General features: G+C 36.4%; 1 protein-coding gene across 4 annotated transcripts in view; it reads right to left on the reverse strand.

Annotated features, from left to right (window-relative positions):
• Positions 1 to 16401, reverse strand: part of HBS1L (HBS1 like translational GTPase) — an 86216-nt gene that overhangs the window by 26222 nt on the left and 43593 nt on the right. For all 4 annotated transcript variants that reach the window (XM_034990718.1, XM_034990721.1, XM_034990719.1 and 1 more), the window contains 4 exons: positions 9558 to 9666; positions 4820 to 5079; positions 4192 to 4357; positions 1161 to 1278 (listed from right to left, as the gene is read on the reverse strand). In XM_034990718.1, coding sequence (XP_034846609.1) covers positions 1161 to 1278; positions 4192 to 4357; positions 4820 to 5079; positions 9558 to 9666 — 653 coding nt within the window. The remainder of the gene's footprint in view (positions 1 to 1160; positions 1279 to 4191; positions 4358 to 4819; positions 5080 to 9557; positions 9667 to 16401) is intronic.

Consider the following 16401-nt stretch of genomic DNA (forward strand, 5'->3'; position numbering starts at 1 on the left):
TCGAATGAAAACAAATACACACACACACACACAATGAAACAAAGGGAAAAATATATTGTATCCTTTGGTAAATGCAATGAGAAGTACATTAATTTAAAAAAGGGATGGGGCACCTGGATGGCTCAGTTGGTAGAACATGCAACTCTTGGTCTCGGAGTTGTGGGTTCGAGCCCCACCGTGGGTGGAGAGATTACTTAAAAATAAAATCTTAAAAAAAAGTAAAATAAAACAGGAATAATATGCACCTTCATTATAAGGATTAAACTAAATGTATACAAAACACCTCATACACTGTCTAGCCCATATCTGGTACTCAGTCAAGAGTGATAATTATTTTTCAATCTTCAATATCTTGTTCAGTCCATGGATCTTAAATTAATATTCTGAAATTATGTATCAACTTCCTAAAATAGAATATTTTCTCATTTATCTTTAAATATATTCTAATTTATTTATATAACATCCTTTTTAGGTTGACAAATGCTCATATTAACATTCCCTTTAAATAGATGTTAAGAACTCAGAAAATGGCCAATTGCTTAAGTCACACTTTTTGCCAGACACAGGCAAACTTTTGAACTCTTTATATTTTCCAATAATCATCTTTTATTAAAAAAAATCCATGTCCTCTATAGGCAGTGCTATTTTCATTGTTTTAATTATTTAAAGTTATTGTCTTTGATTTTTTTCCATATCCTTAAGAACCATGTAATTCTACAAATTGCAACTATTTTTTAATTCTACAGAGAAAGTAAATAAACCACAGGGGCAAAACTCCCAAGCTTCACTGTTTCTGCACAAATCAGCGCTTTTAAAAGATACAGGCCCTGACTATAAATACAGCAAAAAGGCAGATATTGAAATATTCACTCCAACTTATTAATATAATATAAAGCTATATCTCATCCAGTACTTTACCATTATTTTTACTATAATAAATTCATAGCTTTTATACATTTGCTTCTATATAATAATTAGAAAAACTTTTATATGGTACCAATAAGATCATAAAAATACAATCTTTATTTTTTCAAAACTTTTCAAAAGTTAAAATTTTTTATTTCAAAATATTTTAAAAGTTGTAATCCTAGAATTATAAGCTCAGCATCAGGAAACTGTATGTACAATCAGTGTAGTATAATTCAGGAAATATCTGGTACCTGGGCTGCTCCTGTAATCATATTTGGAATGAAATCCTTATGGCCTGGAGCATCCATTAATGTAATAACTTTGGTAGTGGTCTCAAACTTTGTCATACCAACGTCCATTGTTACTCCCCTTAAAGAAAACATAAAATGGTTAGAACGCACTATAGAAATAATCAGTGCTATGGACTAAATTACTTAATAATATAGGCTAAATGACAGTCTAACTTCTTAAGAAATAAGGGGAATTTTATTACACTGTTTACTATTTTGACGAATTAAGCTATCAATTGGGGCTAGAATCTCTGCTGTAACAAAATTTCACATGTATGGCTTTAAAATAAGGCTGTGGATGCAGCACGAGCTTAATCAAAATGCTGGATATTTCCCATTTCTCTCTTTTTTTTTTTTCCTTTTGGTAAAAGGCTAGGTAGACTGTGAGCAAAGAAAGATAATATAGGGACACCTCTGGAGGAGGAAACAGTAAATACTGCACATGAGAAGGTAACGTGGAGCATGACCACTATCGGGAGGAAGTTTTCCTCATCTTCATATGTAGATGCTTCACTAATTATAAAAATAAACATAAAACTTTCATTTGCAAGGTAGGTCAGTACATTACACATTTAGAAAAAAAGAAATATCAAAGGAAGAGAGCAAATTTTTTAAAAACTGCGAGAGATAAACAGTAGTTTGTTTCCCATTCCGTTTTGTCCTTCTTGGAGACCAACACAGTGCTTCTTCTTAGCCACAAAAATGTAGGTTCGGCTTGTAAGAAAGCCCAGGGAGAGTCTACAAAGGTACTGAGTGTTTCCAGAAATCAGGAAAGGGAAATCGGGTGGGCAATAAACTGGGTAATCATCATCCTGATTTGCCCCAAACAGTCCAGAATAAGGAATGAGCACTCCCTTTTACTATCAAGTGTTCTGACAATGATAATAATTTATGTGTCTCCCTTAGCAGAGCGAGTGGTAAGGTAACTGTGGGTCTCCTTGATCAAGTCATTCTAGCTTAAACAATGGGCCATTTGACTTGGTGAAAATGATGCTTAATTCTCTCTAATAATCTTCAAAAAATTGCCTAGAATACTGACGAACCAAGACTTATTCTGAGCTCCTCCCTAAGACTGCTTTGACCAGAATACACTCTTGAGCCAGCTCTGGTCTGCATTTGTAACCCTAAGGATATATAAATGTCACTCATTTTACTAATTTCTGTTCAACACCTGAGAATAGACGATTTATAAATATTTAACGTGGTAGGATAAGTAACATACTGTATTTTTGAAATGCTATTAAGGAACATACAGTGGTGAGTTAAAACTCTCATTATGTATCTAGAAGCATCTGCTATCTACAGAACCAAAGAATATTCTAAATTTGCATCATGCTGAGCAACAGAAAACTACCAGCAGCAAAAATGTAACAGCCAACCAGTAGATGTATTATCAAAAATAAAAAATAAAAATAAAAACCCCACTAAAATTATTGACTATTCTAGGAATTAGATAATTAGCTCACTTGCCAGCTCAGCTCACATATTAAGTAAATTCAAACAAGTTATTCTAACTTAAATTTTACTGTTCTCAATCTCTTTACCTACTTAGCAGATGACACAAATATAACTAAAGAGCCATATATTTTAATAATCTGCTTGGTAAGCTGGTAGATGGAAATTATTTAGTCTTCTAACACTGACATCATACAAAAATTCTACTGTTTTCCAATATTCATTTTCCAAAAATTTGCAACCAACTAATTTTCCTTACGAGGCTGGAAAACAAGTTTATGATGCGATATAGAATAAAAAAGACCACCTACAAGGAAAAAAAAAAAAACCCACCATGATATAAAATTCTGTTGATCAGAAGAGCTAAGGAATATTGTGACCCTTTATTGAGAAATACCTTATGTATTATAATGTAGACTATTCAAGACTCCCCAAGAAAATAAATACACACTTTTTATAAAGTATAAAAATCCAAATATATTCTCTAATCATACTCAGAAAGAAGACAGGGAACATGGGATAATTTCTTGGTTGATTTAGGACTTTCAGAGGACTTCAGAGTCCTTAGTCATTATTTTGACGCAGTTGATATACCTGCCATTTCACCTATTAGCTGTCCCCTTCCTTTCCTGACAAAGGTGCTAGTGGCTCCCCCCGCCTGGACAGTTCTGACATGATACATACCAACATTCTAAAAAGACCTCAAAAGAAATACTTTGGCGGCACCTGGGTGGCTCAGTCGTTGAGCGTCTGCCTTAGGCTCAGGTCATGATCCCAGGGTCCTGGGATCGAGCCCCGCAGGAAGCCTGCTTCTCCCTCCCCCACATCCCCTGCTTGTGTTCCCTCTCTCGCTGTGTCTCTCTCTGTCAAATAAATAAAATCTTATAAAAGAAAAGAAAAGAAATACTTTGGCCAGAGGTATATGAGTAGCTGTTCTCTCCTGCAGAGTTAGCACTGGGCACAGCAATAGACTAGATTAAATTTCTATGGTAGGAAGTAGGTTTAATTACTAGTTTGTTGACTCTATCTCATATAAAAACATACTACAGAAAGTATAAAGATGAATTAAGTCTGATAATTTAAATTTACTGGTCATTTTAATTCCAGACAGAAGACAGTTTACTACAAAAAGTTACCTGTCCTTAAAGTTACCTTATATAAAATTTAGTCTTATTCATAATTTTAATTCAAAATCAAGTCAATTTGACATATACTTAGGAAAGGGACAACTGAAACTTCTCCCACAGAATAAGTAACTAAGGTTTTTTACTGCCTTTTTCTGTGTATGGTTTTTATTTGTTTGTTTGTTTATAAACACTCTTTTCAACTATTCTCATAGAATTTGGAAGAGTAGAAAATGTATATAGATATAATGGAACCTATAATAAAAATATTCCCCTGATAATTAAAAGTTTTCTCTAAAAGAAGTTTCTAGAATATTCCATGGCATGTTTCATACATATTCAACACATACTACATACTTATTTAAAAGATTATATATCATTTCAAACTGAAAATTTTGAAATATAGTGACTACCTTTCCCTTTCTTCGCCAGTCTCATCCAAGACCCATGCATATGCAAACGAAGCTTTGCCAGCCTTTTTAGACTCTTGTTCATACTTATGCATAGTTCTTTTGTTTACATTACCCAGAAGATAAAGCATATGGCCCATCAGAGTACTTTTCCCAGCATCAACATGACCTACGGAAAATTGATTCAGGATTAATACTTGGTACATTTTCAGACGCTGTTCACATTGAGGCATTGCATGAATATGTAATCCAATAGTTCATGTCAGTGTTTAGAGTAATAAATACCAATGTTTATCAAATGACAGTTAAAATAAGTGGAGAAAAAAAGAGTGTCTTTTTAGAGAGGGGGGACATTTCCTTGACTTTTGGACATTCAAAGTGTCAATAAGACGTGGCATTTTGGAAACATTCACAAAATTAAAATGCCACAAGCAAGTCTAATGACCTCCTTGGTAACTTGGCATTATTTCCCAAGGGTGACCAGAAAGCATTATGATGCGATGCCTCCTTGCTTGTGTCCATTTACACCCAGACAGAAACTCAGAGCGGGAACGAGTGTCCATGCTGCCACCAGGAAGTGGCCAGGCTAAGGCAGAGGCGACCAGGCACCCAGAGGAACAAAGGACATTACCGATGACCACCAAGTTGAGGAGCTGCTTCCCGCCCTGCCGCTTCTCCAGTTCCGCTTTGACATCTATTTGCTGCCTCAGCTTGCCAGACTTTTTCACCAGCGTTGGTGCTGAACTCTGCTCTTCTGATGTTTGAATGGTGTGGGATGGAAGAACTGATTTAGAAACAGTGTCAAGAACATCAGAAGCAGCAATGCCAGTTCCTTCACTAAGATGTCCTTTTTGAGGTGTGTGGAAACTGTGACCATTTTCTTCAGTTACTCTACAGAAAACAGAGATAGGAAAAAAAGTGTTTAAACCAACTCAACTGACATCCTATAAGGTCAGAAGGGCAGAGGAGTTGTCTCTTCTTATTCCTTACACTTGCAGACCAAAAATGATCTCTGCTAAGTGGCTAGTCTATCAAGGTGGAAATGATAAGTTAGCTAGACCCAAACCACGTAAATACAGATGTGGAGGATCCCAGGAGAAAAACAGTCCAGCAAACACTGAGATAAGAAGAAAATATCCTGTAAAATAACAGAATTCAGGGCCATAGCCTTAGCCATATAGTCCTATCAAAACAGATGGCATAATGGAGATATTTTGTAAAACCTGGAACTAAATGTGTTCCTAAAGATAAAGTAGTATTTTAAAAAAATAGTTTCATCCCTAACTCATTCTTCCAACAGGACAGAGACTTAACAATCTTTTTTGCTCAAACACTATCCTTAAGGGAGATAACTCTGTCTACATTTTCTTAATACTTTCAGCAAAGAAGTTTTTAATTCATTAATTCAACTAATACTTGATTTTCTAAAAACTACAACTTCTACTAGGCATTGATGCTGAGAAGAAAAGATGGAGATGAGAAATTTATCTACTAATCCCAAAAGCTTACAATCTAGTGAGGGACTCAAATATATAAAGTAGAAACCAGGCCATCTAGCATAACTTACTTGCTCTTTGATAATGATGATGCCCCCAAAAGTAAACACTGACCTTAGTTCATTAGCTCTTTGACCAATATCTACAGAAACTGTATCAGTGCTATCTAACCCATGAACAGCTATCAGCAATGTGATCGAATCAACCAGCCTACGATATACTTTACACTCCTTTCAGTGACACAGATAAATAGAAACAGGACAAAGAACAGGTTAAATTGCAAGTTATTAAGAATGAAACCAATCCTATTCAATTCAATTTGGAACTGACAAAGAATTACATACAAAAAGCAGTTTCTGTGAGAATAGTACATTATTTTCTTCTTGTCCACTGTACAAAAAACAGACTCATTTTTCCCTCTCAGGGCACTTTTATGTGCTGAACACTGACCCTTCATCCTAGTCCTCAGGAAAGAGTCCCATTAGTTATATTTGCAACTGCATTAAAAACCTCATACCCACTCCCCTTTTCTCTTGCTTTTGTAAATCCCTATTAACAATTTTGGTGTTCTTTGCTAACACCACATAGGCAGATTGGCTTCATCTAGATCCACAGGGAAAAAAATTTAAGTATGTGGAAACAGTCCAGTTCTTTTAAAGGATTCTAACAGGTTAAATTAAGTGAAATCTTAGACTATAATTTGCAAACATTCGAATGACCACAGCTAGTTCTAAAACCAAAACATGACAACTCTGCATTTAGACAAGCTGAAAAAAACCCTACAAATTATAACAAAAGTGTTCAACCAAAATAACTAGACATGGGCTCTGATTCTGCTCAGACCTGGGAGAAATCACAATTCTGATTTCAAATCTCTGTTTTTAGTTACAGAAGCTTTTCTTCAAAGGAAAGTTAAGTCCAGTGCAGAGAAGAGAGCCAAGCAGAATGGCTATGGCTGACAGCAGGTAGGGCCCTGAAGCTCAGCTGGCCCAGCAGTTGAAGGGATTCACAAAGCATGGCTCTGACTTGATCGTTTCATTTACAACTCAGTAAAATGAAAGGTTTGCTTTTCTCTTGGTTTTATGAAAACATTCAAATAAATCCTAGGTAAAATACAAATTAGTTCACTAAACTGTACAGTGTTAGAAGGAAGTGACCGAAGTAATTAGAAAAGCATCCTAGGTAAGTTTGTGCTTATTAAAAACTTCTACATATTACAAGGTGAAATTCAGTATTTTAAGGTTTTGAAAAATCTCTAGGATGAGACCTAAAAAGGCTGTAACTACTAACGGATATGAAAAAAAGAGTAAGTTGGTTGAATTTTTTTCAAGTGCTTTCTGATGCAATTTTGTAAACTTATCTATTATTATAAAATGACTACTCTGGTGTTTTTCCTAAACCATCTTTCCAAAAGTAGGAATATTTCTACATGAATCTACAGGCTTAACTTTTCTTCTTCATTTATTTAAATGAGACTGGGAAGCTAATTTAAATTTAAGAGTTTTTGTTCTCTATGCAAGGTTCTAACCATTTATACTTTTTCTAGAAAGGTATTTACCATCTTTAATATTAGTGAAGAAAAAGTTTGCTGTTTTAGTTTCTTCTAAGCAATGCATCACCCCTTTTTCATGAGCTGCCATTGGGAATCACACTATGTAGGTATTTATGATGCTGAAATCTTGACTCAGAAGTGTTTCATTAATCAAATCAGAATAACAGCCTAAGTATTATCCTTAGTATAAACTTCCTAAAAAATCCTATATAAGTATTTGACACAAATATAGCTTGGTCCTTAAGCAATATTATGCATTTCTGAGTATCCTGATCTGTACCTACAGACCTCTCATGTACTGATGACTTCTCTCCTAGAGCTGTAACAAAATATTGACTCACAGGCTGTTTTTCACCTTTACATTTTTCCAAGTTGGTTTGTTTGTTTTAAGATTTTATTTATGTATTTGACAGAGAGAGCCAGAGAGCACAAGCAGAGTAAACAATAGAAGGAGCGGGAGAAGAAGGTCCCCGCTGAGCAGGGAGCCCCATGACTCATCCCATGACCCTGAGACCATGACCTGAGCCGAAGGCAGACGCTTAACCAACTGAGCCACCCAGGCGCCCCTCCAAATTTATTTTTAAAATAAAATGTATTTCCCCAAGGACTCTGATCAATAAATAAACTATTCTATGAGAAGAAATATGATGATGAACATTAATGGTCCTTGTCCTCATGAAGCATATAGTCTTGTAAGGTTCTGAAAGGCTTGCATTACACTTGTGAAGTACAACAGAGTTAGGTTGTCAAGAATTATTTACTTGTACTTATTATTTTTTTCTTGATCATTTATTATCCATTATTTTTTATAATTACTTCCACAGATAACTATGCACTTACATCTAATATGATACATTAATTTGGGCTTATTTGCCCTAAAATTTCCAAAATCTTTTGCAGTAAGATTATAAAATTCTTAGAATAAGGGATTGCGCATTCTATTTTTTTTTTTTCTCTCAATGGAAATAATCCCATTATAGGATTAAATGGTTCCCAAGACATAAGAATAATAAAGAAATTTATGATTCTAACTAACCCAACCCCAACTCAGAGAGACAAGACATATATTAAGCTTTTGGTAATTAAATGAGGACTCAAAATTATTGTAATGGGATACATTTACCCAAATTAAAATGTCATTCATTTTAATTCATTAAATGTCACTCATTAAAATTTCATTCATCCATTCAACATACACTGAACACTTACTCTGTCCTGGATATGGAGTTCCTTCCTTCACTGAATTGGAATCTAAACAAAGTATTGCTTTTATAAAATAAAAAAAATTGAACTAAGTGATCATGAAGATTCTTCACAACCAAGACTCATGAAACTTCCATTAATTTAGATAGACGAATGTTGTAAGGGAGAAAAAAATAAGGCTGCTTAGTTTTTATTTCTTGAAATTTAAAAAAATCCTCTATTTTTTGTTTATATTTGATAACAGTGATTCTTATCTATCTAAATGACAGACAAAATATATGTAATTTGTAAGTAATGGATTTAAGTTAACTGTGCTGTTAAGCCTCAAGCAACCGATTTCCCTTGCCTACAAAACTCTTGGGAGGATCCTCGAGATTATAAGAACAAGTAAGTGCTACTAATGTAGCATCTATGATTTCTTACCAGATTTGAAATTCTAGGTATGTTTCATTTTATATTTTGTGCCTTTGTTCTAGTGATCCATTTAATTCAACCTGAAAATCTAAAAGAGTTTAAAGATTACAGTTATTGAGCACCTGGATGGCTCAGTTGTTAAGTGTCTGCCTTCAGCTCAGATCATGATCCCAAACTCCTGGGATCCAGCCCCACAGCGGGCTCCCTGCTCAGCGGGAAACCTGCTTCCCCCCTCTCCCACTTCCCCTGCTTGTGTTCCCTATCTCACTGTCTCGCTCTCTGTCAAATAAATAAATAAAATCTTAAAAAAAAAAGTAAAGATCATAGTTAGAAGAAAATTTTTAATTAATGATTACATGATTCGCCAACCACATTTAATTCCCACACACTGCTTACCTACGCCATCTAGTGGTAGAAGGATTCCCTAGCTCAGAGTGCTAGATTTCACTAAATAGAGGGTTTTTGCTAAAAATTAATTAATATGAGGAAACTGACAGTGTATTAGATTAAGTAACATGCATATTTAGTATCAAGCCTAATTTCTCATCCCCTTCTTTGTACCTTGTCACACTGAGGACCCATGATACTTCAACCTTACTGACACATCATGCAAAATTTATTAAAATAGATTCTCTTTCTTATAGTCGAGTGGAAGACAATACCAATTTCCAAAAAAAAAGATGGGGAAGGGCTTAAGAACTTACCCAGGCACTTCGAATCCCATAGTTTGCTTCTTTCCAGACACAGTCATTTTAGCAACTTTTGGCACAATTTCAGATTCACTTCGAGATGACTGGGAGTCTACTGATTTTCCTAATTAGAGAGTAAAATGTAAAAGGCTAATTAATTAAGGCTGATTTCTAAAAAATTTGTTACACATTATATATTACATAAATATATAACATGATAATTAAGTTTTATAGAATTTATATCTTTATACATATTCTTTTCTCTAAAAAAACTTAAGTGAAAATTAAAATGTTGAAATTCTTTTGTCACCCTATATTCTGGGAAATCCCCTACTATTGGGACTCTGCTATGCTTAACCTCCACCAAATCTCTTCCTAATTTTGAACTGACTCTTAAGTTTCAGTATTAAGAGGCCACAAGGTGGTTTCTGCACTGAGCCTAGCTCTGACAGAATACCTAGGCCCTAGGTCCCTGTCTCCTACCACGCCCTTTCACACTACTAAAATTGTTTGGTCAGTTAGCAGATGGCTAAGCTATTTTTAATCCCGTGATACCTATAAACTGATGAGCAAGTTAAGAGGCTGCTGAATTGTGCTGGACACTATATATTTTACTTGCGCACAATACTAGGCTTAGTAAGATATTTGATATCTAACAAGAATATGGGGGAAGAGGTCAATACAGAAAGAGTGAATTAAGAACAAGATCAATTATGAGGGGCTCCTGGGTGGCTCAGTCGTTAAGCATCTGCCTTCGGCTCAGGTCATGATCCCAGGGTCCTGGGATCAAGCCCCGCATTGGGCTCCCTGCTCGGCAGGAAGCCTGCTTCTCCCTCTCCCACTCCCCCTGCTTGTGTTCCCTCTCTTGCTGTGTCTCTCTCTGTCAAATAAATAAATAAAATCTGAAAAAAAAAAAAAAAAGAACAAGATCAATTATGAGCTAGATCAAAGACTTTTATGCATCTGATCCTTTAAAAAATATACCTGTGATTCATGGAATTCTTTAGAATGTATCTTTATAATTTTCAGTAATATTACCAGTCCACTTAAAACTGGAAACTGCACATTACACTGGTAAATATATATACATAAATTACTTTTTAAATTGGAAAAGATAAATTAATGTATATAATGCATACAAAATGTTTACTATTTGCCTTCTATATGCCAAGCACTATGTTGGAAATATAATGGTGAACAAAAGCAGACATAATCTCTGTGCTTAGAGAGCTTACATCTAATGGAGAAAGTGCACTAACTGACCAAAAATAAAACTGTTGTTAGTGTTAGAATGTGTACATGGTGTCATAAGGTTTGGTGATAGGGCACACAAATTAGAGAGCTTCCTCGGGAAAGTTAAGAGTTGAGCAATGATGCAAAAATGAGTAGGAATGACCTACAAAGAAAGGAAGAGTACTGTGAACAGAGAGAGTAGTTTGCACAGCGACTATTGTGGGAGGCAGCACGGGACCTCAGAGGAAGTAAAAGCAGAAGGGAAAGGGAACATAGCTCACTAACTGAGGCTAAAGCTGGGGCAGTGGTCAGGCCATGCCACACAGATCCTAACACTTGTTCTAACAAAATCGGAAGCCACCAAAACGATATAAGCGACAGGAAGAAGAAAGAGGGGAGAAGACAGAGTCAAGCTCAAGGAGAAGTGCGAGCTGGAGCATCTATCTGTGATTCATCAGCACATAATTAGTAGTTGAAGGCACAGACCTAAGTGAGATCACAGAGCAAGTGAATATAGAGTAAGAACAGAAGTAGTCCTAGGACAGGGCCTTGAAAGAAATCCAGCCTTTAATCACAAGATAGAGGACACTGAGCCTGCAAAAGGGTAACTGAGGAAGGCGGGTGGGGGTGCCAAGGAAACCAGGGGAAGAGTGTTTGATGGAGCTGGCACCACCCGAGTCTGGGGAAACATTCACTAGTGACATGATCGTTTCAAATAAAGGTCATTGGTAGAGTTAGTAAGAGCCATCTGAGAGAAGTGAGAGAAGGAAAAGCAAGAATGGGTTAAAAAAAAAAAATGAAGATGAGAAAACAGAGGAAGTACCTGGCCACAATCTCTTATTTGTAATTCCAAAACCCGAAAGCTCTGGAAAATTAAGGTTTTTGCTTTATTTTAATTTGGAAGCAAAACCTGACCTGGACTGACATGAAGGCTATTTGTAGCCCTTATTTATCCCACTTAGAGTGAAAAACCATACATTTCAAGGTCAGAAATCATCATGTGATGATCACAGGGTGCTGCCCCCCATCCCACTGAGGTTATCATACCATAGGTAGTACGTACATGGTAATGCTTTCCTAAATCTCAAAACTTCTGATTTCTGAGTTAAATATGGTCCCAAAGGCTTTAGATGAGAGATTACAGATATGTGCAAATGACTCACTTAAAAAGTTTGACTGGGAGGGCTATGGTAGAATGGTAGGAAAAGAGTCAGCTGATAGGATAGAACTGAGAGGGACTGGTTGAAAAAATTAGGAAGAGAAAAGATCACATTAGATATTTTAGAATTCCTGAAGGCAGAAAGGGATGGGATGTGAAGCACAGGCTGAGTCTAAAAACTAAGATAGGCGAAGGGCTCTTTTGACTGTAATAGGAAGTAGGTTTGTGTGTTGAGGAGGTGGAAGATGAAAATTCCTAATGGTTAGCTTCTATTTTCACTGTAACAAGGAGCCAGTTACCTGGTGAGACTGAGGGTGAACAAGGAAAGTAAAAAGACCGGTGAAGCAAACAGTTTTCAATAATTGTTGCACAAAGGGGAATTGTTGGACAGTATTGAAGGCCCACTTAAGATCTATGATAACACCTAAAACTAATGTAACATTTGGGTCAACTAAAATAAAAACATCTTTTAAAAAGATCTATGATAATACATTTATAAGGGAATCAATCTGCCTTTCTTTGTGACCCGATCTCATCTAGCAATTTAGGAACAGGCACAGAGAAGACATTAAGTGCTTCATTCAGGGTTACCCAACAGGTGCAAGGAGAAAGCAAAGAAATAAGGCAGTTAAAGGTATTGGCAAAATGGGAGGAAAAGTTATTGAGATTTTTTTTTCCCGATATGGACCTCAGTTTTCCCAGAGTAAAGTAGGTAGAATTATACCTACTCTGCATGGTTGTTATGAAGGCAAAAGAGCATGTAAGCACCTAACAGGAGAGCATGCGAGAGTGAGTGCCCATAGCAGGGCCAGATTGGCTTTCTAGAATGCAGATCTCTAAACATTAGAAGTGGCTGGTATTAAGTGCAAGTAATAGAGAGTAAACTGAGGTTATTGTCCAAAAAAGAGATCGAAGATACCTTGCAAAAGCAACAGAGATCATCTCATGTCTTCAAAATGTAAACTCTTAGGGGTTAATCATTAATCACGAATCCGAAGTGGGATTAAACAAATAAAATGACAAAGGAAGAGTACTAACGCACTGGGATAAAGAGAAGAGGTCCATAGGTCAAGAGAAGTGGTCGTGGTCAGAACAGGACTGTGAATTCGCAATTCTGGAGGAGGGGAATTAGAGTGAATTGCTGAGGAGGTGAAGGTCACTGGAAATCAAGTGGTCAAGGAACTCAAAGTCCAGGTGTAGCATTTGTTGGTGTTTTTCCACATCGATGCACAAGTAAGCTATGATCATCAAGAGCTGAGGGTGAGAAGAAAACTGTAAGCCAGATGCCAGTATTCAATGACTAAAGAGGACATGAGGTTGCTCAGTAAATGATAGCAGTGAGAGGATTAACGAACAGATGATTTTGGCAAAAGACAGGAATTTCAAAGGAGCAAAAACTTCAGGAAAAAAAAAAGGATGGAGGAATAATGGGATGGAAAAGGCAAAAAGAACAAAGTTGACGTTCCAGACCCTGAGGTTTGAGAGAACATAAGTGAAGTAAGGCAAGGAGTGGAAAAACCACTCAGAAAACAGATTGAGAATTACAGAGGGGTTTGATTTTTATGAAAAAAGCAGTTCCAGAGTTATAGCAAAAGTAGAGAGGAGTCACAGATGAGACAGGGATAAAAAAGGAGGACACACAGCACTGATGATGGTGATGATGATGGTGGTGGTGGTGTCTGTAGGTAGGGAGGACATCATAAGACAGGAAAAGAGGCATGGTGGATTTTGGCCTCTGTCAAAAGAATAGGGGGAAAAAACCCATAAAGCACAGAATGTCTCGATCCAGGCTAGCCAGGACTAATTCTCACTTCTTACACATTTAGTACATTGAAAAACTGTAATTTTGACTTAAAAAAAAAAAACTAAAATTAAAATGACAAAGAAGGTCTTAAAAGTACAAAAATCACAATATGATCCTATATTTCTGGGGATATAATAAATATATATTCTTTTCATTTCTAGTGATTATCTATAAGACATCAAACACAAGATGCAGTATTTCAAAAATTCAATTAAATGAAAGCCTTTTTTTTCTCAGGGTAAAATAAGTCTAGTATTATAGATCTGAATATCACCCATTAAAGCAGTAGTTCTGAAATCTTTTTATTTAGGTCACACACACCTCCCTTTGAAAAAGCTCACAAAAACAATGGGACATGCTTGCCAGAAAAATGTACCAAACACATAAAATTTTGCATGCTATTTCAAGGGGTTCAATAATTCCAACTCTAGAACCCTCCCTTTGAGAGATAAACTTGACTTGGGCTATTTTGGAAATATGTTAATTTCAATTTTGTGTTATCCACAAAGAAAAAAGATACACTCAGTAAATTTTCCACTGAGCTGTTGTCAACAGCAATGTGATACACTTCCACTTATCCAACCACATTACAAAGTTCCTCTCATAATCACCATCACACTGATGCCAGGCAAAATCTACAAATAGGTCAGAAGTGAACTAATAACTAAAATAACCAGTCACGGATCACTAAGAGATACATATGAGTATTTGAATCCTCCATCACATAAAAATATGAAATGTTTACTCTGTTCTCCAATCTTCCCCAACCAACTAGAAATTCACTCACTGCATAATAACCTCAAAAAACTGAGCATTAAATTTTCAGGAAGCCCCCAAAAATGTCAGTATGGAATGAATACTTGCAGAGAAAAAAAGGGGAGATTCTGGTTCCTGCTCTGCCACTAGTTAGCTACTACTCCCTTACACCTTAAGCAGTTCCCTTAATTTCGCTAGCTTCAGTTTTCTCATCTACAGATCTTCCTCAACCTACAGTGGGGTCAAGTCCCAATAAAGCCATCATAAGCTGAAAGTATCATAAGCTGAAAATGCATTTAATACACCTAACCTACAGAACTTCACAGCTTAGCCTAGCCTACTTTAAATATGCTCAGAACATTTACATTGGCCTACAGTTGGGAAAACTCATCTAATGCAAAGCCTGCTTTTTAGTAAAGTGTTGAATACTGTACTGAAAGTGAAAAACAGAATGGCTGTGTGGGTACAGAATGGCTGTAAGCATATTGGCTGTTGACCCCCATGATCAGGTGACTGATTGGAAGCTGCAGCTCACAGCCACTGCCCAGCATCATGAGGGAAGATCGCATCACATTAAAATCTGCGTAAAGATCAAAATTCAAAAATTCAAGGTACGGTTGCTACTGAATGCGTATGACGCCAGCACCACTGTGAAGTCAAAACATCTAAGTAGAACCATTGTAAGTGGGGGACCGCCTGTTACAATGAAATAAATGATTTCTAGTCCAGTATATGTCTCTGACTCCCAAACCACTGAAATGATTTTCAAATCAAATAGCCCATTAGGAGGTAAAAGTAAAATGTGCCATTCCAAAGGAAAATAATCAATGTCCTCCCTCAAGTCATGTAAAACCCAATCACAAAAAGATATGCATTCTGAAGATTCACATATTAGTGACTAGTGTTCAGTCTCTAGGAGGACGGAGAGAATCGATCATCATTTTGATTTTTCATTCGGATGAAAAAAACAGCTTATCCAGTTGATCAAGCCTAACCTGCTTATTTTATAGATCAAAAAATGACACAAGGAAATAAAGTGACTTCACAGTAAGTGGCAAGACCCACACTTAATCATCTCACCCTACCTGTCCAATTCATCATTCTCATACTCCAGTTATCTCTAAAGCAAAGCCTTCTTTTGTCCCTGTAGTTATTCCTTGACGGGCTGCTTCCTCCAGGGCTCCACTGCTTCCTTTCCAGACTGAGATCTAAAGAGCAGTGTCTAAGTTTTCTCTTAAATACAAAATTATCTAGGCCCCTTGTCCTGAAGATCTTTTTCATTGTGTATGCCTTTGTAAAGGATACAAAGCTCAATTTCCCCAGCACCACACAACTGTCATACTCTTCCTGAATTTACTGAAAACGTAAGCTTGCATATCCACGAGATCCACCTGCCTCTGATTTACTCCTTTGGTCTTAAAGCACACTCAATAATAGACAACCAGCTGTTGGGAGGGTAGAAACTGTCTTATACATATGTTCACATAGTCCACAGCACATAACAACAGTGTTCTGCCCACAACAAACATTTAATAGAGTTTATTGATTAACCCCTAAGAGTTTACATTTTGAAGATATGAAATGATCTCTATTGCTTTTGCAAGTTATCTTCGATCTCTTCTTTGGACAATAACCTCAGTTTACTCTCTACTACTTGCACTTAATACCAGCCACTTCCTAATGTTTGGAGATCTGCATTCTAGAAAGTCAATCTGGCCCTGCTATGGGCACTCTCGCATGCTCTCCTGCTAGGTGCTTACATGCTCTTTTGCCTTCATAACAACCATGCAGAGTAGGTATAATTCTACCTACTTTACTTTAAGAAAACTGAGGTCCATATCAGTTGATCTGACAAAGGCTATACAACCTTGGCCTGTGATATAACTGGGTTTAAAAAAAAAGATATG

The sequence above is a fragment of the Mirounga leonina genome, unplaced genomic scaffold, assembly GCF_011800145.1.
Source record: "Mirounga leonina isolate KUSES-001 unplaced genomic scaffold, KU_Mleo_1.0 Mir_53, whole genome shotgun sequence".
NCBI classification, from domain to species: domain Eukaryota; kingdom Metazoa; phylum Chordata; class Mammalia; order Carnivora; family Phocidae; genus Mirounga; species Mirounga leonina.